The 23,610-nt window shown below is 41.6% G+C and overlaps 2 protein-coding genes and 1 pseudogene across 2 annotated transcripts in view; all 3 read right to left on the bottom strand.

Annotated features, from left to right (window-relative positions):
• Positions 1–23,610, bottom strand: part of ZNRF2 (zinc and ring finger 2) — an 81,460-nt gene that overhangs the window by 13,427 nt on the left and 44,423 nt on the right. Inside the window, 1 exon segment of the mRNA XM_073333307.2 lies at positions 12,196–12,291. Within this exon segment, the coding sequence (XP_073189408.1) occupies positions 12,196–12,291 (96 nt within the window).
• Positions 1–23,610, bottom strand: part of RPL14 (ribosomal protein L14) — a 247,778-nt gene that overhangs the window by 210,335 nt on the left and 13,833 nt on the right. The gene's annotated exons all lie outside the window — the stretch shown is intronic.
• Positions 15,794–16,618, bottom strand: LOC140906028 (small ribosomal subunit protein uS13 pseudogene; annotated as a pseudogene).

The following is a 23,610-nucleotide window of genomic DNA, read 5'->3' as shown; positions in this document are numbered from 1 at the left end:
AGATTATTTCTCCTGCTCAAGGCAAACAACTCTGCAAACTACTCCTATTCCAAACCTAATCACATTGGGTATATAAACGTAATTCAAAGTACATGCTTCAGATAAAGGCCAAAACACCCTCCAACCTCAAATTAAAATGTAAAAAATGCTGGATTTATACTGGCCTGCTTTACATTAACTCAACCTACTGTAGTCCTCTCTACACTAATGGTGAATAGCTCAGGCAATTCTGGCAGAGACAGTGACCCAGTGGTTTCCCCTACATTATAAAGTCACAGAGACAAAACATTCTAGTTCTTTGATTTCAAAAGTAATTTTCAAAGTTTCTATCACCAATTTAGCAATGACCTAGATAACCAGTGTCACTATAAACAGATGTGAAGCAAACACTCTGTAAATCAAACCATAGACTTAAAATACGTTCACAAAGTATTTGAACAATTTTGAGCAAAATTCATAATTCAAATACTGTTTGCGGACAAATAGCTAAATAAATATTCACTCAACTATTCAAAACTCAGAAGGGCGTATATGATTAAATGTGAATTTTGAAGAAAACTATCTCCTCTAATCCAAGACTAGGATATGAAATTTCAGGCCAATTTTTGTTAACTTAATAAAGGTATCAGGGGAACGCAGGGTTAAAATGAGTCTTTGAATGGAAACTGTCCTACAGCCTTAACTATGAAGTTTTAATGAGTTTCCATAATGTTAATATCATTCAATTGTAACATTTCCCATTACTATGAATGTAGCAGGGCAGTATTTCATACTTCAGTTTTGTACTAGTACTGTAGGTTGAATTCCTTAGCAGAACAAAATATAGCCAAGTAAGACTGAAAATTATACAAAACTTTAGAAAGAGAAAGAATTCCATTACATACTGGCAATACATTAACCTAATACTGTCACTATATAATCACCAAGTAGACACAGTTTTAAAACTATTGCAGGATCATTGGATCTAATTGCAAATAATACATAAAGCTGGTAAATATCTCCTATGTAAAGACTGAGGATAATCCCAGATTTATATATATGAGAGGACTTCGCTCTCACTACTACATATAGTCTTAATCAATTTATTTTGGGACAGTGGTTAAAAAAAAAATTTATTTTACCACGAAAATCTCCTGCAAAAAAAAAAGTATGGATTCTGCATTGAAGACTCAGTAGTAAAAGAACAGCAAGATATTCAAATAATTGAAAGTACAACAGATTTTGAAGTGATGCTGTCATCTGAGGAGAAAAAAGTATCTAACTCTAGTTTAGACAAAGCCCTTAAATATTCTACATGTTAAGGAAATTCTCTGACAGCAAAAAGCATTGCTGATTATTTTGTAGGGTTTTAGAAGAAAAAATTCTAAATATGAGCAAAAACTCTTCTAGTGAGGATACTGCAGTGCCAGTATAACTGTTTGTGGTGTTACATGAAAGGAAGATTACTAACCTAGAGTTATTCTTCAATCTAAGTAAAAATTAAAAACCTAGAATCTACTTTTTAAATCTAGTTTTAAAATACTTATACCTCAAAATCCAGACTCATGGTCAGTGTTCCTAGAACTAGGAGACTGAGTGAAGGGAAAGCTATTTTGATAGATACAGTCTCCACAGATTGATTCCACAAAATAAGTCACTTCCCTTCTAACAAAATGCTAAAATATCCAATGTTTTAGGAATATCAAATTTAAACACTGCAGAATGACCTGAAAGACAAGGAGCAATGAGTGTCTGCCCTGTAGCAAAATTCCCAGCAGTCACAAGACTGCAGCAGTTGCAGACACTGATTTAGGACATCCTCTGAATGACCTCTCAAAACTAAAGACTGATTAAGTGTAGGACGTGATGGGTAGTTCCTATCCAGGTGGATCACATGATGCAGAGTGTAATGAGTTTGCATTTGCTACTGGGCATTTATACAGCATTTCAGGTTTCTGCAGCTCACTACCCAGCACTTTCATCATATAAAAGCAGTGCAATGGATGCACACGTATAAAAAGGAATGTAGCAGAATATAAATATTTTCTCTAACCTGCTTTGAATGACTTTTTTCTGAAACAGTTAAAAAAAAATATTCTGGACTACCTCACAGGTATATCCTTAGTTTTGAAGGGCATTCAGATACTACAATGGTGAAAATATTTACCTTTAGCACTTCCTTTTATGGTCAGTACCAAAACAAGATAAAAAGAAATTAAGTATGACGAGTAAGCTTAGAAACAGTGTATGAAGGGAAGAAGTAAAAGTCACGGGAATTTTAGTTACTTAATATATGGATGACTTTTCCTCTAAGACTTTCAGCAATACATATCAGATTTTATTGGTTCTATATGCTCTCTCAAAAACCTAGATTGATTTGTCCCTTGCTGTGTGCAGATCACTACTGTGGGATGGGTTTAAAGGGAAATACAGCTCGTTGAAAAGAAGCCAGTGTTCAGCCCTCAGCATTCCATGTGAATCACAAAAGACAAAAAAGGGTCAAGGATAAAACATTTCTTATGCAGAATTCTTTTTGGACAAGTTCTTTTGTACCAATATGGAAACTGGAAGGCCTTTCTTACCAACAGATAGACACAGTACAAATTCTAAAGACTTAGAACCTAAGAATGGCCATGCTGGGTCAGTCCAATAATCCATCTAACCCAGTATCCAGTCTTCTGACAGCAGCCAGCACCAGATGCCTTAGAGGAAATCCACAGAACAGAGCAATTTTGAGCGCTCCATCTAGTCATCCAGTCCCAGCTTCTGGCAGTTGGAGATATAGGGATATCCGGAGCATGGGGTTGTGGCTTTGACCATCTTGGCTGATAGAATAATGCCTCTGTTAACCTAGCTACCATCGCTTGGGAAGGTTGAATTCCTACCGCAACAGAAAAACCCTTCCATCAATGTAGTATGCATCCACATGATGGGCTTCCATAGTTATGCCATACGCATGTCACTATAGCACCCATAGTGCAGGCATGGTCTTATACCATCTAAGGCAGAGGTTCTCAAACTGTGGTCCGCGGACCACCAGTGGTCCACAAGCTCCATTCAGGTGGTCCGCAGACAGTTCCCTGTAAGGTGTGCGCCTAGGCAGCCGCACACAAGACAATGAAGGAGCATTCACCTAATTAGTGGAGCTGGGCAGGCATGGCTCCACTAATTTAGGTGCCTGGACCCTGGAGAAGATGCACACGTGTCACGGAGTCCCCAGGCGATGCTCTGGAACTGCTCCCTATGAAGCCAGTCAGGACTCTGGTGAAGTCTCCTCTCTGTGAGCAGACTGTCTTCAGGGCAAAAAGCTCACACAGCTTCTACCTTCCTAGGTCTGACCTCTGAGCATTCAGCATCCTCTGCCCCTCCGTGCGCTTCCCACAGCGAGTCCGCCCAGGCGGGGTCCTGGGGAAGCCAGATGGTCCTGCACCCCAACTTCGCAGTCAGACGTGACTCTCAGCCAGACAGTAAAATGGAGGTTTATTAGAGGACAGGAACACAGTCTACAAACAGAGAACAGGACCCCGCAGCCGGGTCCATTTTGTGGGGCAGTGAGCCAGACAACCACGTCTGCACTTCACTCCACGTCCCCAGACGGCCAGCCACAAAATTGACTCATCCTCCACCCCCTCTTCCTCTCAGCTTTGTCCCTTTCCTGGGCCAGGAGGTCACCTGATTCCTTTGTTCTCCAACCCTGTAGCTATCACCTTGCGGGGGGAAGGGCCCAGGCCATCAGTTGCCAGGAGACAGAGTGTTGGCCATTTATGTACACTGGCCTTTTGCTCTACAATAATTACACCCCCTTATCCCACTACCTAGAGACTTAAGAAATGCAAAGGGGAAACTGAGGCACCCCTACAGTATTCAGAGGAAACATTAAGAACAGTCCCACTTCGTGACAACATGTAAGGTGAGGTGGTGGCCTCGGGGGTAATAGGAAGCAGGTGGGAGGGGGCAGTGGGGTGAGAAGAAGGGGTGGGGGAAATTTGGGACATGCAGGGCTGCGGCGGCCAGAGAAAGAGGTGACTTTCCCCAGCTCCCGGGCTGCGGCTGCCGTGGAGAGATGGCAGAAATCCCAGCCTCAGCTCTGTGGCTGCTGTGGCGAGGGAGAGACCCCCCTCCTTCCCATCCCAGCTTGGGGCCTGCCCTGGCAGGGGAGACCCCTGTCCTTCCCAGCTCCAGCTCAGGGGCTGCTGCTGCAGCGGGGAAGAGAGGGCACATCCATCGCATCTGAAAGGTAAGACTACTGATATTAAAATCAGAGTTGTGTGCTTTTATTTGTAGAACAAAAAACCCGTTAATTTTTTTAAATATAGCACTTAAATATAGCCAAAGCGATTTACAATAGTTAGCTAAAGGTACAAACAACATTTGGAAAGATCATGAAGTGGTCCATCAAGACCCTCAGCAATTTTCAAGTGGTCCGCAAAAAAAAAAAATTGAGAACCACTGATCTAAGGGCTACGTCCATTAACAGCTATTAACCAAGATGGTCAGGGAAAGCAACCCCACGCTGCGGTTGTCTCTAAACGTCCAACTACCAGAAGCTGAGACTGGATGACAAGGGATGGATCACTCAAAATTGCCCTATTCTGTTCATTCCCTCTGGACACAGTCAAACAGGATTCTGGGCTAGAGGGACCATTTGGCTAATCTAGCATGGCCATTTTTATGTCTAAGTTATGCTGCGAGCCCCTTCAGCCTGCAGAACATCCCAGGATTTGGAGAGCACAAACAGGGCTTAAAGCCACCTTAATCCCCACTTTCTCCAGTTAGAGTTCTGTGCTGTGCCTTTTGGGAAGAAGAGACAGACTCTCACCCAAACAATTTAGGCAATATTTTTGATTGATCTCTGAGAACAAGTCTCTTGAAGAAACAGCTTGACAGCCAACCTGGAGACACACCAGGATCATGACTTTCTGCATGCCGCTTCACTTCTATCCCTTCTTAAGGAACTGGTACACACAACTTGCAAATATTATAGATTAAAGAAACTCCTCCACTGCATTTGAATTATGTAAATGATCATTTCTATTTTAAAGGACATATTCCAATGTACTGACTGTATGTCTAGCATCCAGTAACATTTATTTTGAGACTGACCAAAACTGACCCTCTCTTGCTCGCCTTCAGAAATGCAGAATCAGTGGAGGGCTGTTGGGGTATTTTTTTTTTTTTTTTTTTTATTGTTAGTGGTGGTGAATTAAGCAATGACCTTTGTCCAAACAGCTGCTTAACTCACTTAATTAAGCTTACACCTGAATGACAGTATGCATCCCATTGGCAGTCAATCAGGAGAGCCTCAGAGACTGGATCAACATCTCCAGCAATACATACGTTCTCAACAGCTTATTAAAACACTTTGACAGAAAGTGTGCTTGACGATAGAGGAAGACACTGACACATTTTGATTTCATCTAATTTAGACCAATAGGAAGGAGGAAGAGAAAGACTCAAAGGACGCAACAATAGGTTAGGGAGAAGAACAAAGACACCAATGGAAGGCAGAAATGGCTCATTAAAGAGGAATACAGAAAAGTGAAGTTCTAGCCAAGCTTCTAGTGTTTTGCTACTTCAGTTTGAAGCACAGTATTCTCTGGGGAGAGCTCAATGGAAGCCAATCAATTTTCCTCACCAAAACTAGAAAAGTTCACCCAATACATTATTTAAATTTTCTGCCAGTTATAGCTTCCTGTTAGGGAAAAGGGAAGACATATGAGGCACCTTTCTCTTCATTTCTTGCATCTTCCCCACTCCACTTAAAATCTGTCTTCAGTACTTAGGTAAGGGGCAAAACAAAATTTTAAGGAAGGTACCATTAAGATAGTTTAAAATCTCCCATTTATACAAAGTAATTCAGATTGATGTACAGAAACATACAGTGATAAATTAACCCCAAAGGATTACTGTTCAATTTATTCACATCAATTTGGGAACAGACTGTGACAATAGCAATAAACTTGTCTTTGGTAACCAAGTTCTCTTATGAAAACGTTTAAATTTAATTACATAAATGTCAATTTTCTATGCTCCTTCTGCAATGACAAAAATAGCGTTTTAAATACACACTATATTCCTACAAAGAGCCCATCCTCTCTTCCTGCTTCATCCCACAATTAAGTTGATATGGAATGTATGATTATGCAGTAGTCCCAATTATCATTCATATTTTTATATAGTGCCTATCACTGTGGAGTCCAAGAGTTTCATAAAAAAAAAGAAACACAAAAGGCCAGAACAAATTGCATTTTCTTGTCCTATGCATCATTTATAAGTGTATGACTATAAAGAATCCGTGGGACAATTTTTTGTTTGTTTTATCAATAGCTTTGATTCTTGGGAAAAGTTTTATTGTAAAGGCACATTCTTCACCTTGGCTGATCACCAGGCTTGTGCTCATTCTGATTTGATCAGGATTGTAGTCATCTCTGGCAAGGAGTTCCATAGTTAGATACATCAGTGGGAGCAATGCTTGATATGTCAAAATCTGGATCCATGGCTCAGTTTTAAAATGCTGATGATGCTTCATGGAAAACCAATATAGAAACAATTAAGATTCAGAAGTTTTCACAGTTGTGTTGGTCTTCATGAAGTTTTAGTCAGTTTAAGAGGACTGAACAGGACCCATCAATGCCACCTCAAATTTATTTGAAGAGCTGTTGTAGTGCTTTACAAGACACCCCTGTTCCCCACTTGTAACTGGGAACACTAAAACACAGCACTTCAGACATCACTCTCATGTAAGTGATTTTCTTCAGCTGCTTTTTCTGAAATAAAATAACTACAGTCAAAATAATTTACAAATATAAAAAAAAATTAAAAGGAAAACCAGCTGTAGAAACAGAGGACTTCTTAAAATTTTTAGATACTCTAAGAAATAAAGAGGACTGGAAGTCTAACATGATAGCAAAGATTATTTCAAAACACAATTAAGGTTGCAAGGTTTGTCAAAAAAGGAATCAGTTTCTCTGAGATGCAATCTAAAACTAGCTCAGTGCCAGAGACATTTCTTTTGCCACTCCTTTTCCTTAATTTTTTTTCCCTTCAAAGGCTTTTGGAAAATATTCTGCATGGATTGCACATACAGTCTATGGTCATTCATGTATATTACTCTCTGAAGCACCTATACTTTAATATTGCCAGAAAGATAAGAGGTTCTGCAGAGCAGTCCTCCCTTCCATATCCATGATTCTCCAAGAGCACAAAGGCAACACAAGAAGGTAATCCAAGTTCTAACCCACAAAACATGGACATCATTAAGACACTAAGTCCTGGTATGGTTTTTTTTTTTGTTTGTTTGTTTAAAGGAAGGATTTTTGGAGGCACAGGGCGTGAATGTGCACTACTAAAGGAAGTAGTTGGCAACTTCATGCTCATGTGAGGAAGGGGGACATCTTGTGAACAGAAGCAGTTGGATGTTGTCCCAGCTTCATCAGAGTCAGCTGGGCAAATATGACTCTTGGCCTCTGCCATGGCATAGAGCAGAGGTTCTCAAACTGTGGTCCGCGAGCTCCATTCAGGTGGTCCGCGGATAGTTCCCTCTAAGGTGCGCGCCTGGGCAGCCTCACACAAGAGCCACCCACCTAATCAGTGGAGCCGCGCAGGCGTGGCTCCACTAATTAGATGCCTGGACCCTGGAGAAGACGCACATGTAAGGTGAGGTGGTGGCCTTGGGGGCAACAGGGGGTAGTTGGGAGGGGGCAGTGGGGTGAGAAGTGGGGGTGGGGGGCATTTGGGATGTGCAGGGCTGCAGCGGCCAGAGAAACAAAAGAGGCGACTTTCCCCAGCTCCGGGGCTGCGGTTGCCAGGGAGATATGGCCCTCCTTCCCAGCCTCAGCTCTGTGGCAGGGGAGAGACCCCCTCCTTCCCAGCCCCAGCTTGCGGGCTGCTGCAGTGGGGGAGAGAGGGAGAGATGCCCCTCCTTCCCAGCCCCAGCTTGGGGGCTACCGTGGTGGGGGAGACAGGGCACATCCATCACATTAGAAAGGTAAGACTACTGATATTAAAATATGAGTCATGCGCTTTTATTTGTAGAACAAAAAAAGTTAATAATTAAGGGGTTTTTTTTTAATACAGCACTTTTATCCAAAGCGCTTTACAATAGTTAGCTAATAATACAAACAACATTTGGAAAGATCATGAAGTGGTCCGCTGAGATCATTAGCAATTTTCAAGTGGTCCGCAAAAAAAAAGTCTTAGAACTACTGGTATAGAGCACCATGCAGCAAGCAGAAACATCTCCTCAACTCTAATTCCGCCCATGGCTAAAGCCTAACAAACCGCTCATCAAAATGTCCATGTTCCCAGGCATGCACACTCGAACAACAGGAGATTAGACTGTTAGATTTTTCCTGCTCAGCCAAGGAACAAGAAGAGTTCCATTTTCTAGCAGGAGAATTTGTAACTTTTTACTAGGTCACAAGTAAACCTTTAGTAACACATCCTGACTACCTTTGTCTTATCAAGCTTTAAGAAATAGCTTCTTTCCAAAGGACAATGGACATTACATTCTAAAATCTAAACAAAAAGATCAACACTTTTTAAAAAATCAAAGCCTGTCAAAACCTAGGATCTTACCACAGAACTCTTGTCAAATACCAATAGTAAATATGTTCAGTTTTTAAAGGGGTTAGGATTCCAAATAGCACGGCGGAACTGTTCACATTAGCATTGAAAACTGCATTTTTAAATCCCTGTATTGAAAATTTACCCATTGTTTACTCAAATTCTGATACAGTAGTAAGTGTTCAAGCTAGGTGACTTACCAAATACACAGGGTTCTCCAAATATATTGCTCCTGCCTGTCCACACTGTAAGGAGATGTGGCCCCTTTTTCTGTAAACCACATCTTTTACTAATACTCAGAAGTAACCATTGGCTGGCATAAGGAAACATTCTGCTCCCTTTGGATGGATTTTGTCAGGACAGCAATGGTTAAATATGGGAAGCAAAGGAAAATACCTTTCCAGAAGCAATTTGATGGAGAGATTAAGCTGTACCCAGGAAATAATTACAACAGCAATGTAAAGGCAGGAAAGCAAATTCCATTACTTACACTTCCTTTAAACTCATTATAAAAAATTATATATCACACTTATAATCCTTCTTTATTTAACTCTGGCTCCCTTCTATATGGCCTTGTAGAGTTGGAAGTCTACTTGGGAATACAGGGAACTTGCCCCACCACCAATAGGTTATACATCAGTGCCTCATTAGATAGGCCATGCCTACACTAGGAACACTTTACTGATACGCTGTACCAGAAAACCATGCGTGGTCGGGCGGCCACCCAGGAGTGATTCAAGTGCTGCGTACTTGATTAGCAGAGCGGGGGGGAGGTGCTAATGTCAGGGTGTCCCCCTCCCCCCGTACCCCTTCTCCCCAGAGCAGGGGAGAAGGTACAGGGCTCAGGATTCTGAGCAGGAGAGAGCTGCTGCAACAAGTCTTCCAGGCAGTGAGTGAGTGAGTGCCTTAAAGAAATAGCACACAGAGTCTGTATCTTTGTGTCACACACACAGTCTTTCATATTCACCTCACAGCACATACTTGTATTATTGTTGTTGTTACTTCTTGGTACTTCCTGCAATGAACATATATCCTCTGTAATTTTATTCTTTCAAAGTATGTTATTTTAGTTTATGACTCGTCTATGCAGTTCATAATTTTTATTTCTCTCTTGCACTTAAATTTAATTCTTTGAGTAGTGTTAGGCATTTTAGAACTCCTGTCCTGGCTGGAGTAATTATCCCTATGGCAACATTTAAAAATATATACATTATATCTAAGTTTTTTTGTTTCTACTGGTGGCGCACATCCGCACATAGAATTTATTCCGCACCTGGATGGAAAAAATTAGAGGGAACATTGCTCCTGGTTGCAGCTATACCAGCAAAGCTGTGCTTTGTACAAATATAGTAAAGCCACCCTTAATAGGGGAACAAGCTATACTTGTAAAAGAGAAGTTTGGCCAACACAACGGTGCCTACACGAAGGACTTCTACCAATACAGCTACATTAGTCTGGGATCACATCTCATCAACGCCCTTGACTTACCAATATCAGCAGAAGTCTTTAGTGTACACATATCCTAACTTTAGCTGTGCTGTGTTATTTGAGTCCTAATACACACACACAAAATGCCAAGATGAGAGAAGAAAGATTCTTACAAAATAGGAGATTTTCTCAGCTGATTCATAATCAAATGTAAATATAAGTAGAAGGACAGATTTTTTTTTTTAAATCAGAACAGAACTGCCTTAATATCTAACTATTCGAAAATGCCCACACCACACTAGGCTACACTTGGAGTTTCATGACATTCTTGAAGACTGGGAAGGACCTAACTTCAGATCTCCCTCACCCTATTTCCTTCTTTGCTACAGTTCTAAATTCTAATGGTCTCCCTGGCATGATGGGAGGAAAGGAAGGGAATGGCAGGGCAGGCATGAAGCAAATTAATTCCCAGGCAGACACTGGGGTGGAGAGTCACTGTCAACCATCTTTAAACAAATTTCTTGTTCAGCAATTAACGAGCAACTCAGGAAGTCCTACCCTGGATTGTGGCACACTAGACAAAGCAAGGGAAGTGACATTTCGGACATAGGAAAGACAAAGAACTGAACTGGGTCACTGCTCCCATGATGTGTGTGTAATGCTACTTGATCATATTAAAAATTCCAATGGATGTGGTCATCCTTTGGAAAAAGTTTAGTAATACTGTTATTGCAGTTACTTAACTTACAGTAACTGTTTCAAGTTGTGTTGTCCACATGGATTCCATTTCTGGTGAACATGTGCCATATACATGCAAGGTCAGATTCTTTTGGCCAGCAACATCCATTGATGCTGCTTTGGTGCCCCAGATGGCCTCTCACAGCCTCAGGTGAGAGGCGGGCCCAAACATCCCTCAGGTCCTTTGCCAATACAGAATCCAGATGATATAGGGCTCTTTAGTAGTGGGGAAGGAGGGCAGGTTGTGAATTCATGTGGACAACACATCTCGAAGAATTATGGTTACTATAAGGTAAGAAACCTATTTCTTCTTCAAATGATCATTTATATGTATTCTGCTTTTGATAACTATCAACCAGTCACTTCAATCAGGAGGTGGGTGCTTGAAGTCTTATTTAAATGATGATTGCAAGACAACCCTGCCAAACTGGGCGGTTGAGCTGAAGTCCAAAACTAGGAAGTAGTGCAGGGAGAGAGTGTTGACTGGTCTTCTCTCAAGATTATATAAAAGAGCCCTAATTGAATCAAGGGTGTGCCAATTCCCCCCTGGTTGGAGTGTGGCTCCCCACTGGTTGGAGTGTGGCTTGGAAAAGAAGACTGGCAGATAGACAGTCTGATTTAGATGAAAATTTGAGACAATCTTTGATAAAACTTAGGGTGAGGTCCTGGGGAGGGTGACCTAGACCAGTGCTCACTGTGGAAATAACATTCCTTCCTACCCTTCTCAGATGACTTGGGTGGAGGACTTCACTACTTTGCCAGTCATCATAGCTGAAAATGTATGTGGTGAGGGAGCCTGAGAGCTCAGAGTTGAACCACAATTGATGGGAGCACTGACCAAGAAAGCCTGTTCAGGATCAGTAGGCCCTTTTTACTCCAGTTCTGAAGAAGCTCTCATTGAGTGCTCCAGGAAGAATAGTTCATGACAGGCCTCTCTTGCCTTCTGCATCTTCTTGGAGAAAGTGTGTTAGACTGAGCATCTGTCAAAGATATGCTCTTTCCCCAAGACAAAAAAGGCACCTTGAGTGCCTGTCATTAAATGGAATAGCCACATTGCAGGAGATGAATTGGGGACTTGTTTCAGCTGTAACGGATATATACTGGTTTGGGAATGTTTTTAACTAATAAAAGTTTTTGGTATTTGGGGATTTTTTAAAATATAGCTAACACAGTAAACACTAATATTACTGTCTAATTGTGACAAAAGATTTCTGTGTTGTTCAAAAGCATGTCTCTTTCACCAACAGAAATTGGTCCAATAAAAGATATTACCTCATCCACCTTGTGTCTCTAATATCCTGGGCTACAACTACACTGCATACATGTTTAATTCATTTTTTATATTATATATATATATATATATATAAAAAATCTACACAAACACACACAAAATCATAAAAGCTTCTCAACAGCTAAAATAAAAGAATGTTTATCCCAGTTAAACAGTTAAAATGAAGAATAAATATTGGGTTACTTCTTACTTACCATTGTAGGTTATCCTTGGCTTCGTCAAACACATCACAAGATGCAAATCCATTTCATCTGAAGATACAAACTTTGAACATACAGGGCACTTGAATCCTATTAAAAAAAATAAATATATAAATATATAGAGCTACTGACCACAGGAACTATTCGGATGGAAAGCTATATATTTGTACTGGATCCAAAATTTTATACACCTTAAAAACCAAAGTGAACCAGTAGCTTTTATGGATTCAAGAGAAATAAAATGTCTGACATTTATATAGTTCCCTGGATTCTGGAAAATCTCAAAGAACATGGGTGTTCACTATTTTTGGAAGGCACAGTTTTGCACTCAGTGAAACTGACCCTATTATATCAGTCTCACACTTCATGCATACTTTTTCATGGCAATGCTTTGCAAATCCTGCAGGCACAAAATAATGTCTTCAAAGAAAGCCCTCAGGCCCTGTTTGAAAATCAGGCCCCAAAAGTATTTAATCTTTACCTATAATGTATTGGAGTCTCTTCACCTACTACAGACATACCACTCGAATGGAACATGACAGTTGTTTAATAACTCAGAGCAACTTTTAAAACAGTTCAGGACAGTAGGTGGAGAATATCTTAACCAACTGAAATGGCTATGGGAATTAAAAGGTAGACAGAATGTAGTCACTAAAATTTGAATTTGGACAGGAGCTCTGAGTTAACACCTTCACTCTTACAAAGAATGTATGGAACCTTTAGTGACCACAAGCAATTAGGAACACCAGACTGCAGCTTCAATACTACCACATCCCCTAATACCACACACTGGGGTAAAGATTTAATATTAACTCAGAGGTGTCAGCTCATCTACTGAACCACTGATATTGCTTCCTGCAGCAGAGTTTTTAATTTGACTTCTCTCATTGAAATACTAACCAGGTGTGACTCTGCTTAGCTTGTGATTTGAGCTGATTTGAGGTAAGGGATAATTAGACAGTCTGGATGCAATGCCATAATGGTGTATTACACTTTGCTTAATGCTGTAATATCTGTGATTACCAATGACAGTGGCCTTCTAACTAAAGAACAAGGTTGGCTGGTCAAGTTTTGGAACCCACATCCCAAGGAAATTTCAAGTGGCAGACTGCTTTTGATCAATGGAATTGGTTTGCTTTGCAGTGGAGCATAAGCTGTCTCAAAGAAAAAATGCTCATCGTAAGGTCTAACAGCTTGTTAATGAGTATAACCACTAGACAACATACAGCAAAAAATATGTGAACCTAAAATATTCAAAGCTAGCCTTCAGCAGTCATCCTCTGCTAATAGCGTAAGAGGAATAGGAAGATGAAGATGAAGAAAAAACGAATGTGGAGAGCAATTATGGAGGTGGAGACAGTTAGACAGTCTCCCATCTCCATGTCCAGCTGAACATGGAGATGAAAAAAGAGACAACTGAGGAGAGAATATGTTAAGAGGTCTACATAATCATGAATGGTGTGGAGAAAAAGTGTGATTTACCCCTTCACATAAACAAGAAACAGGAGTCAACCAATGAAATTAATAGGCAGCAGGTTTAAAACAAACAAAAGCAAGTACTTCTTCACACAATGCACAACCTGTGGTACTCATTAACAGGGGATGTTGTGAAACCTAGAAGTATAATTGAGTTCAAAAAAGAATTGGATAAATTCATGGAGAACAGGTCCATCAACGGCTGTTATCCAAGATGGTCAGGGATGCAACTCCATGCTCTGGGTGTCCCTAAACCTCTTACTGCCAGAAGCTGGGACTGGATGACGGGATGGATGCCTTGATAACTTTCCCTATTCTGTTCATTCACTCTGAAGCATCTGGCATAGAAGAAAGGATACTGGGCTAGATGGATGATTGGGTCAGACCAATATGGCTATTCTTACGTTCTTATGAAGGACTGCTCCCAGGCTTTTTGCAACATTATCCCTCAGTGGTACTCCTAGTTTTATCTCTAGAACTAAATCATTCATAATGCAGAGAAGTCAGTCAAGGATATCAAATGACTTGATGCCACACTTTTAAGCTAATGATTCCTACAAGCTTTGATCTGTTAAACATAATACAGATGTGGAGTCAACTTTTCAAACATCATTATTTACTTCCAATATTGCGCAATGGATTTCTTCCTGCTGTTAAACTTCTCTTTATACAAAAGACTATTAATTTTTGGTGCAAGATACAAGGAGGCAGAGATTAAAATTGAAGACAAATAAGTGACTGTTGATGGGTGTGATGAGTTCAGAACACCAAAGACTGAACAGCTTTAAGAAAGTGATCATGTGAAGTCTCTTCAGTCTTGTGATTTCACACAAGAAGAAGTGTTCTCTACCAAGTGATATTTATAAATATGTACTGAGCACATCTTTTCAGCCACTAACCAACATGAAATGGTCTGTTTTCCACGGCAGTGGCTCTCAACTTTTCTAGACTACTGTACCTATTTCAGGAGTCTGATTTGTCTTGCCTATCCCCAGGTTTCACCTCTTGCTTACAAACTTCTTGCTTACAAAATCAGACGTAAGACTACAAAAGTATCCCAGCATGCTATTACTGAAAATTGCTTACTTTCTCATTACCATATAATTATAAATCAACTAGAATATAAATATTGTACTTACATTTCAGCATATAGTATATAGAGCAGTATAAACAAGTCGTTGTCTATAGTACAAACTAAAGTTGCATGACTTTGGTAGTACTTTTTATGTAGCCTGTTATAAAACTAGGCAAATATCTAGATGAGTTGATATACCCCTGGGGGTATGCAGAGGTCTTCCAGGAGTACGTGTACCCCTGGTTGAGAACCACTATTCTACAGGACAAGTCAGTGTTTTTCCAGAATTTCTTTGTTTTTGTCATGACAGTCAAATTCTCCTAATCTCAACCGATAACTTAAACACCTATTGCTATTATCTCATCAACCACGTTACCTCTAACTTTTCTCCCTCTTGATCACATTTTGCTTATAATCTCAACTCTCCAAATCATACCAGATTTCCTATCCATCCTTGCCTTCACATCTGAAATCTATTTGAAATCACGTCCTCAATTAAAAAGTCATCTCCATCAAAACAATATTCCCCTTTGTCTTGGGGTATCATCCTCTAAAACAACTACTTACATTATCAAATATTTTCATTTTCTGAGCCCATTCCCACATCCATTAGTCAAATTCCCTCTCTACAATGATTTTTCATCCTGTCTCATGATAGGGTTGGGCATTTGACTGGACAACTGGTCAACTGACCAATCAAATATTGTCACAAATGGTCAAATATTTTAAAGCACTCATTCATTAGACCATTAACAGTAACATTGAAGATTAAGACTTTATGGTCAGCTTAGCCTTAAAAAGATATGCCTACTTACAAAAGTTACTTGACTGATTTAGAATAACTCAAAAATGTGAAATAGTTGAATCAAGTTCTAAAAATGAACTTTTGACTTTTCTACCAAAGTTAGGATAGCAGTTCAATGTGAATGGTATTCAAGGCTGAATAGTTAGAATAGAAAATATAAATTAAACAGAAATAAGCCAATCACATAGCAACCACAAAAGAAAAAAAATTTTAAATGCACTTTTCGGAAAACAGCACTTTATTGCAGACACAGGGCAGACACTACTTCTTCTAGGAGACACCGACGGTTCTGCCGCAGCGCCCAGTCGTCTTGGTGTGCTGGCCCCACACGCGCAGCCCCCAGAAGTGGCGCAGGCCCCGATGTGCCCGGATTTTCTTTAGCTGCTTCAGGTCCTTGCGCAGTTTGTTGTCCAGCCCGTTGGCCAGAACCTGGCTGTATTTGCCATCTTTGGCATCCTTCTGCCTGTGGAGGAAGGAGTCAGGGATCTTCTACTGACGGGGGTTCTGCATGATGGTGATGACACGCTCCACCTCATCCTCTGTCAGCTCCCCCGCCCTCTTGGTCAGGTCCATGTCCACTTTCCTCAGCACCACGAGGACCCACACCCTTGATGGCGGTGATGGCGAAGGTGATTTTCCGTTGCCCATCTATGTTGGTGTTGAGCACTCGCAGAACGCGCTGGAATTTCTCAGGGATCACAAGAGACATGGTGACTACTCCGCACTCCAGTCTCGCCCAGTCCAGCAGGCCAACTCTTCAAGCAGCTTAATGACTGTGCATATTTTCTTTGTGTTGGGGGCAGGAAGACTGTGAACCCTTCTCTCCCTCCCCCATTCCCTTTTCAGTTAATTTATTATGTATGTTTGTGTAGTCAATTTAGATTGTAAACTCTTCAGGGCAGGGACCATGTCTAAATTTGTTTGATGTGCTTTGTAAACTGCCCGAGCATTGATGGCATGGTATACAAATAAAGACAAACATATGTTTGTTCTAGAAGGACTCCACTCAATCAAGATGCTCATCTTACAATTAATGTACCTTTTATCCCAGAGGTGGCATTAGCATGTAGTAAAATGAGTGAGCAAGACACTGAATAGGCTTGCTAACAGTAGACAGCAAAATGATGCAATCAGAAAGGTAGGCCACAGCTTACACCAGGGCATTCTTGCTGCAATCTTTGATATTTAACCAGGGCAGTAAACTGACATTAATTGACCAGCTTGCCAAGCCTACCTCATGTACTCCTGGGTGAAATTCTGCGCCACAATGTGCGTGCAGAATTCATGTCCCCTGCAGATGTCTTTGCTTCCCCCAAAGAAAAATGACTGACAGGGAAGCAAAGGGAAGCTACAAGAGCAGTCACGCACTCCTCCCTAGCAGCACAAGTACAGTAACTCCTCACTTAACATTGCACTTATGTTCTTGAAAAATGCAACTTTAAGCAAAACGATGTTAAGCAAATCCAATTTCCCCATAAGAACTAAGGTAAACTGGAGTGGGGTGGGGCAGGTTAGGTTCCAGGGAAATTTTTTTAGCCGGACAAAAGACATTATATACATATTGTGACAAAGTTCCTCCTCTACCTTGGTGGATCTTGTGCTTAGTGGTGGATTTGCACACCTCAGAGATTCACGGCAGCCCTCAGTTTGGCCGTTTTCATGAACCCACAGTCCAGGTCAACTTCTCCTGTGTCTGACCAGGAGTTGGGAGGTTTGGGGGGAACCTGGGCCCGGGCCCGCCCTCTACGGTGGGTTCCAGCCCAGGGCCTTGTGGAATGCAGCTGCCTAGAGTGCCTCCTGGAACAGCTGTGCGACAGCAACAACTCCCTGGGCTACTTCCCCATGGCCTCCTCCCAACACCTTTTTTACCCTCACCATAGGACCTTTCTCCTGGTGTCCGATAATGCTTGTACTCCTCAGTCCTCCAACAGTATGCGTTCTCACTCTCAGCTCCTAGCCCCTCTTGCTCCCAGATCCTCACACGTGCACCGCAAACTGAAGTGAGCTCCTTTTTAAACCCAGATGCCCTGATTAGCCTGCCTTCATTGATTCTAGCAGCTTCTTGATCGGCTGCAGCTGTTCTAATCAGCCTGTCTGTCTTGTCTCCAGAAGGTTCCTCATTGTTCTGGAACCTTCCCTGTTCCCTGGGTAAGGTACCTACTTAACTTGGAGCTAATATATCTGCCTTCTATTACTCTCATGTAGCCATCTGGCCTGGCCCTGTCACAATATACAGTATAAGCGTCAAACAATTCTAACCAGAGGATTATCTGGGGACTTGCTCATGAGCTCCCTGAGCAACCTAAACCATGTTGATATTAGGTGGGATATTTCCCAGGGAAAGTCTTCCTGTTAAATGATGAACTAGCACTCGGCTGAGCCCTAAAGTTGTTGTTAATGTAGCCTCATGCTCTACAAGGCAGCACCAAGGAGGCCACCTCTACAAGGTAGCACTGAGGGAGGCAGGAGGGAGGAGACACAACAGATGCAGGACAGTGGCTGCAAACACTTCCCTGAGGAAACTGAACGTGATGATGAACCCATGCTATCCCTTTGGAGCGCACCACTCCCTCTTCCGGATGGCGTATGCATGGCTGCACAGGTGCTGACTTTCCAGCGTGCCAGGGGGAGTTCAAACCCCGGCTCTGCCCCAGGCCTACCCGCACTCCCTCCCTCCCTGTGTTTGGGGGAGGGGGTGAGGGAAGCTGCATGCCTCCCCTCCACAGCAATCAGCTGTTTTGTGGCATTCAGGAGGCTCTGGGAGAGAGGGAGGAAGCTGTGCACTATGTCCTCGCTCCTCCCCTGTCCTACCCAGAGCCTCCTGAACACCCACGATACAGCTAATTGCTGCGGGCGGGAGGTGTGGGGTGGGAGGGGGGAGTTGCTGATCCGTAGGGCAGCCGGGAGGAGGGAGGCACTGGGAGGTGTGTGGAGGGGAGCTGATAGTGGGGCTGCTGGGCCACCTTGGTCCCAAGCCCCCAGCGCCAAACAACACTATAAGCAAACATTGCACAACTTTAAATGAGTATGTTCTCTAATAGATCAGGGACATAACAAAACGTTAACTGGGATGACGTTAAGTGATGAGTTACTGTACATCGTTTCGGGCACTCGGAGCAGCCAGTGGAGAGGTAAATCATCACAGGGCCAGGGACACCCTAGCCAGTGGCTCCTACCCTGCGCCAGGATCAGCTGTTAGTCCCGGCTGGGCTGGAGGCAGGAAAGAACAGGACTGCCTCTTCCTCTGCAAGGAGCAGACAGAGCTGGGTCAGACGTACCCCAAGAAACCTTCCCTGTCTGCAGGAAGCTCAGCATGCTCCCCTGTTTCCTGCCCCCATTGCTGTATGGGAAGCTGCTCCCCCATCTGCCCCATGCATTTGGACCCCCCCCATACCCAGACCCCCCCACACACCAAGCCTGATCCTGTACATCCAAAAAAAAACCAGCCCTCCATACCCAAACCCTACCCCACTAAACCTTAATCTCTGCATCTGGATCTCCCACACACCCAGACCCCCTGCCTCCTGACACCCATCACTCCCCTGCTCCTGGACCACCCCAATGAGCCCTCCACACCACACTGAGCCCCAACTAGCTACATCCAGACTCCCCACCCCACCAAGCCTCACTCCCCCAGCACCCAGACCCCCTCGTTGAGCCCCAACCACCTTCACCAGAAACCCCCTACAGAGTCCCATTGCCCCTGCACCTGGAAACCACACCCCCCCCACAATGCCTGTGTATCCAAATACCCCCCACTGAGCTGCCCACACCAAGACTGTCCCACACAGAACCCTCTCACCCCCACACCAGGATCCTGCCTGGTTGAGCGTGCCTGCCCCACACCTGGTGCTCCTGGAGTGGAGGGGCAGGGCCCCAGGGTGTTTCTGGGGCAGGCCCAGACCTTGCATTGTGTCAGGGTTGGGTGCAGCTTCACTACCGAGTCCATGTCCCAGGGGGAGAAGGCTGCAGGCTGATCTCCCACCTCTGTGCAGCCAGCGGCCTGTGCTCCCCACTGTCATGCTGAAACTTCCACATTTATTTATTGACAAATAAAACTTGCAGAATTTTAAAATATTACGTGCAGAATTTTTTTTGGTGCAGAATTCCCTCAGGAGTACTCACATTCAAAACAGTTGCCATCAGCCCTCTCATAAAAAGTCACTTCACCCATCTTTCTACAGCAAGATTACAAAAGCAATCCTTAATCTGATCTCTTCTCCCTCTGGGGCCTCTCATTACAAGTGTTAACCTTTAACAACACTGTACTTGTAGATTTGGGTATTATCCACCTATATCTTCATTAGTCCAGAAAGAAAGAAGGCTCAGAATTAACACCTCAAATGCCCTATAAACATTACGCCAAATGTTTCTATGGCAAAGCCATAATACTCTATACCACTGGAGTTCATTTGACAGATCCAAAAGCATGTATGAGAAACAATTTAACAAGTTACTACTTTAAGTTGCTTTCAGCCCAGTTTTGACAGATACAAATAATTAAGGATGAGACATATAGGAGCAGACAATCTTATTTGACCAATGGTGGTAGAGGACTTAGAAAGGAATTGCAGACTATATATGAAGGAGAGGTGGGAGTATAATGAAGAAATAATGCCTGAGATCTAAATTTTAAAATTCAACTGTTTGACTAACAACCCAATAATAGTTGCAGAGTTGAAATAAAGCCTATGGTGCTCATCACTATCTGCTGCATCAGAGAATGGGCAGCAAGGAGGGAATGAAAAGATTTGACTCAATATCACAATCCATCTCCTCCTCATTGTCACCAGAGAGAGAGGGTGAAGCAGCTGACAGAAGCTACAGCAGCAGAGATTTTTAAGGGAGCGGTCTTTCTCCAATCTAGCTATTGCTTCCTGCTACTGCAAAAGCCTTAACCTAGTCTTGAAGAAGTTTAGAGCCTCATTTTCAATCAGCTGCCTTTAAATAAAATATATATATTTTACACACACACACACACACACAGAAAGGGTTGTTGATTAATCGCAGTTAACTCACATGTTTAACTAAAATTATTAATCACAATAAAAAAATTAATCGCGATTCATCACAGTTTTAATTGCACTGTTAAACAATAGAATGCCAATTGAAATTTTGGATTTTTTCTACATTTTCAAATATATTTACTTCAATTACAACACAGAATACAAAGTGTACAGCGCTCACTTTATATTATTATTACAATTTGCACTGTAAAAATGATAAACAAAAGAAAGTATTTCAGTTCACCTCATCTAAGTACTGTAATGCAATCTCTTTATCATGAAAGTGCAACTTACAAATGTAGTTTTTTTGTTACATAACTGCACTCAAAAACAAAACAATGTAAAACTTTAGATCCTACAAGTCCTACTTCTTGTTCAGCCAATCGCTAAGACAAACAAGTTTATTTACATTTACAGGAGATAATGCTGCCCACCTCTTATTTACAATGTCACCAGAAAGTGAGAACAAGCATTTGCATGGGACTTTTGTAGCTGGCACTGCAAGGTATTTATGTGCCAGATATGCTAAATATTCGTATGTTCCTTCATGCTTCAGCCACCATTCCAGAGGACATGCTTCTGTGCTGATGATGCTCGTTAAAAAAATAATGTATTACATTTGTGACTGAACTCTGTGGGGGAGAATTGTATGTCTCCGACTCTGTTTTACCTGCATTCTGCCATATATTTCCATGTTATAGTAGTCTTGGATGATGACTCAGCACATGTTCGATTTAAGATCACTTTTGCTGCAGATTTGACAAAACGCAAAGAAGGTACCAATGTGAGATTTCTAAAGATAGCTACAGCACTCGACCCAAGGTTTAAGAATCTGAAGTGCCTTCCAAGATCTGAGAGGGATGAGGTGTGGCGCATGCTTTCACATGTCTTAAAAGAGCAACACTCCAATGCGGAAACTACAGAACCCAAACCACTAAAAAAGAAAATCAACCTTCTGTTGGTAGCATCTAACTCTCATGATAAAAATGAACACACATCGGTCCACAACTCTTTGGATTGTTATCAAGCAGAACTCATCATCAGCATGGACACATGTCATCTGGAATGGTGGTTGAAGCATGAAGGGACATATACATTGTTAGCACATCTGGCACGTAAATATCTTGTGACGCCAGCTACAACAGTGCCATGCGAATGCCTGTTCTCACTTTCAGGTGACACTGTGAAGAAGTGGGCAGCATTATCTCCTGCAAATGTAAACAAACTTCTGTGTCTGAGCGACTGGCTGAACAAGAAATAGGACTGAGTGGACTTGAAGGCTCTAAAGTTTTACATTGTTTTGGAGTGCAGTTATTTTTTTGTACATAATTGTACATTTGTAAGTTTAACTTTCATGATAAAGAGATTGCACTACAGTACTTGTATTAGGTGAATTGAAAAATACTATTTCTTTTGTTTTTTACAGGGGAAATATTTGTAATCAAAAATATAAAGTGAGCACTGTACACTTTAAATTGTTTTGTAATTGAAATAAATATATTTGAAAATTTAAAAAACATCTAAAAATATTTAAATGGTATTCTATTATTAACAGTGCAAAAAAAAAACCACACAATCCTTTTCATCACTTGACAGCCCTAATATATATTTAAAGGGGAAAAGACTACAGTAGAACTTCAGAATTATGAACACCAGAGTTACAAACTAGCCAGTCAAACACACCCCTCATTTGGAACCAGAAGTACACAATCAGTCAGGAGCAGAGACCAAAAAAGATTACAGTACAGTACTGTGTTAAATGTAAACTACTAAAAAATTATAAAGGGAAAGTTTAAAAAAATTGACAAGGTGAAGAAACTGCTTCTGTGCTTGTTTCATTTAAATTAAGATGGTTAAAAGTAGCATTTTTTTCTGCATAGTAAAGTTTCAAAGCGATATTATGTCAATGTTCAGTTGTAAACTTTTGAAAAAATCACCATAACATTTTGTTCAGTTGCCAACATTTCAGAGTTATGAACAACCTCCATTCCGGAGGTGTTCAAAACTGAGGTTCTACTGTAATTGTTTTATCAACAACTTGAGTTTGAATAGTACTGAATGTACTAAACAAAAAAGGTGAGTTGGGGGGGCGGGAAGGTAGAAGAACTTCTCAGAAAGCAGTCCTTCAGTGACTCACAATATATAAATAACTCAGAGAACAAAGGATCCGCTGTGCTATTGCAAGGAAGACCCAAGGAAAGCATTTATGGCCTTTTGCTTTGATCACCAGCTCAAGGAAACATTCCAATAACCAATTCCATAAGAGACTTTCAGGTGCCTAAAGTCATTGTCAATGAAGCAATCAAAGGAAGGTTCAAATTGGCCTGCTCTCTAATAGAGTAGCAAGTCCTTTGTGTTTAGTAGATAAACTGTTGTCAAGAATGTAAATGCAGACACATCAGGGCAACAAAGAGGCCAAAATCAGTTAATATGATATCAAATTCATTAAGAATACATACAGCTGCTCTTCGGTAACCACAAAAGAATCTGTTAAAATTAAGATGGTTACAGAAAGGTGTGTGATTGATTTTAAATAAAGCTTAAAAAAAATAGTAACTAGATATCCCTAAGCAAATAAGAAAAAATAAAAGCCAGAGCCATTACATATATTTATGTAGCCACATAACCCCTCACCATACTATCTGAGAACCTCACAAACTTTAATGTATTTATCCTTACAACATCCCTGTGAGGTGGGAAAGTATCACCTCCATGTTAGGCAGCTTGCCAAGATCACGCACAGGAACTCCATGGGAGTCAGGTATTGAAGCCAGGACACTGCAGTACCAGTCCAAAGATGTTCCTTCCTCCTAATACAGTAAATAGACCACTGAGAGACACAAGGTAAACCTGGAGATCCTCCTTCCATTTCAGAAATTAATCCAGCACATCAGAAAATGGTACCAAATGTATATCTTGTTCTTATTGTCTAACAGAAACAGATGTTATACTCCTGGGGAAATTCTGCACCACTGCGCATGTGCAGAATTTATGTCCCCGCAGATTTCTTTGCTTCCCCACAGAAAAATGACTTTCTGATAGGGAGG

This window comes from Lepidochelys kempii, chromosome 2, assembly GCF_965140285.1.
Source record: "Lepidochelys kempii isolate rLepKem1 chromosome 2, rLepKem1.hap1, whole genome shotgun sequence".
Taxonomy (NCBI): domain Eukaryota; kingdom Metazoa; phylum Chordata; order Testudines; family Cheloniidae; genus Lepidochelys; species Lepidochelys kempii.
This window is presented reverse-complemented; position numbering and strand designations above follow the sequence as displayed.